The sequence below is a fragment of the Malus domestica genome, chromosome 08, assembly GCF_042453785.1.
Source record: "Malus domestica chromosome 08, GDT2T_hap1".
Lineage (NCBI taxonomy): Eukaryota > Viridiplantae > Streptophyta > Magnoliopsida > Rosales > Rosaceae > Malus > Malus domestica.
The window spans coordinates 14,547,255-14,548,923 of NC_091668.1; the positions used below are offsets into that span (position 1 = coordinate 14,547,255).

Consider the following 1,669-nt stretch of genomic DNA (forward strand, 5'->3'; position numbering starts at 1 on the left):
TGATCTGTGATTGGCAGTAAATAGGTGTACAAGGTGAAGAAGAATCCAGATGGTACTGTCTCGAGATACAAAGCTCGGTCGGTAGCACAAGGTTACACTCAAGAGCACGGTTTAGATTATTCCGAGACGTTTAGTCATGTAGTAAGACATACTACAGTAAGGATAATCTTGGCTTTGGCTGCTAATTTTGGTTGGCAATTAAGGCAACTCGACATTAAGAATGCCTTTCTTCATGGAGAGTTGGAGGAAGAAGTATATATGAAACAGCCACAAGGCTTTGTGGATCCTACTTGCCCAAATCATGTGTGCAAATTAGTCAAATCGCTCTATGGCCTTAAACAGGCTCCTAGAGCTTGGAACTCCAAATTCACAAGCTATCTTCCAGCTATTGGTTTCAAATCATCTTTTTCCAACACTAGTCTATTTGTTAACATGGATGGTGGTGATCTTGTAATTCTATTGCTTTATGTTGATGATATAATTCTTACTGGTTCAAATCCAGTAAAAAGCCAAGTTGTAATTGATGATCTTGCTGGTGTGTTTGATCTAAAAGACATGGGGAGGTTATCATATTTTTTGGGGTTGCATATACAGTATAAAGATGATGGATCTTTGTTTATAACTCAAACCAAGTATGCTAAAGATCTATTGAGGAAAGCAGGTATGGACAGTTGTAAACCTACTTCAACACCATCAAAGCCTCATGCTCAGATTCTTGCAGGAGAAGGGAGGTTGTTATCTGAACCTAGTCAGTATAGAAGCTTAGTTGGGGCACTACAGTACCTAACTTTTACTCGTCCTGATATCGCTCATTCAGTGAACTTGGTCTGTCAATTCATGACACAACCAACTGATTTGCATATGTTGTTGGTCAAAAGAATTTTGAGGTATATACAAGGGACTGTCGATTATGGTCTTCATTATACACAAAACAACCATTTTGATATCACTGCCTTTTCAGACTCGGATTGGGCATCAGATATTACAACCAGACGATCGATTACAGGTTTTGTTGTATATCTTGGTGACAATCCTATCTCGTGGCAGTCTAAGAAGCAGTCTACTGTGTCTCGAAGTTCTACAGAAGCCGAATATAAAGCATTGGCTCATTGTGCAGCTGACATCTTCTGGATTCGATCAGTATTCAAGGATTTGCATCAGTATATATCCGATCCACCTTCCTTATATTGTGACAACTTATCCACTTTGGCATTAAGTTCCAATCCTGTTTTTCACTCCAAAATCAAACATCTGGATATTGATTATCATTTCGTACGAGAAAAGATTCAGAAAGGTGATCTTACAGTTCATTACATTCCCACTGATAACCAAGTGGCAGATGTTTTCACTAAAGGGCTACATAGTCCGATCTTTCTCAAACATTGTCGAAGGCTTGGATTAGGGATTATGACTGCAACAAACTCAGCTTCAACAGCTCAGCTTCGTTTGAGAGGGGAGTAATAACCATATGATGACCATGTGGCAGAGTATCATTGGTTAGGAGGTTGGATAAGATTGAGTTAGTTAGCATGAAGTTGTTTGTGAGGGTATTTCAGTCTTTTGCAATAGATAGTTGTAACTACAAAAAGGGGATTGTAAAATCATTCTTCTCAGGTTGTTGTATTAGTTTTCTTCATAAATATAAACAAAAGCTTTTCTCTCATCCTCT

At 38.5% G+C, this 1,669-nt stretch overlaps 1 protein-coding gene across 1 annotated transcript; it reads left to right on the plus strand.

Moving 5' to 3' along the window:
* The first annotated feature begins 432 nt into the window (after nucleotides 1-432).
* LOC108171760 (uncharacterized mitochondrial protein AtMg00810-like) lies at nucleotides 433-1,461 on the plus strand. Its single transcript, XM_017328351.1, has one exon. The coding sequence runs from the start codon at nucleotides 433-435 to the stop codon at nucleotides 1,459-1,461; it is 1,029 nt and encodes a 342-aa protein (XP_017183840.1).
* The last annotated feature ends 208 nt before the right edge of the window (nucleotides 1,462-1,669 follow it).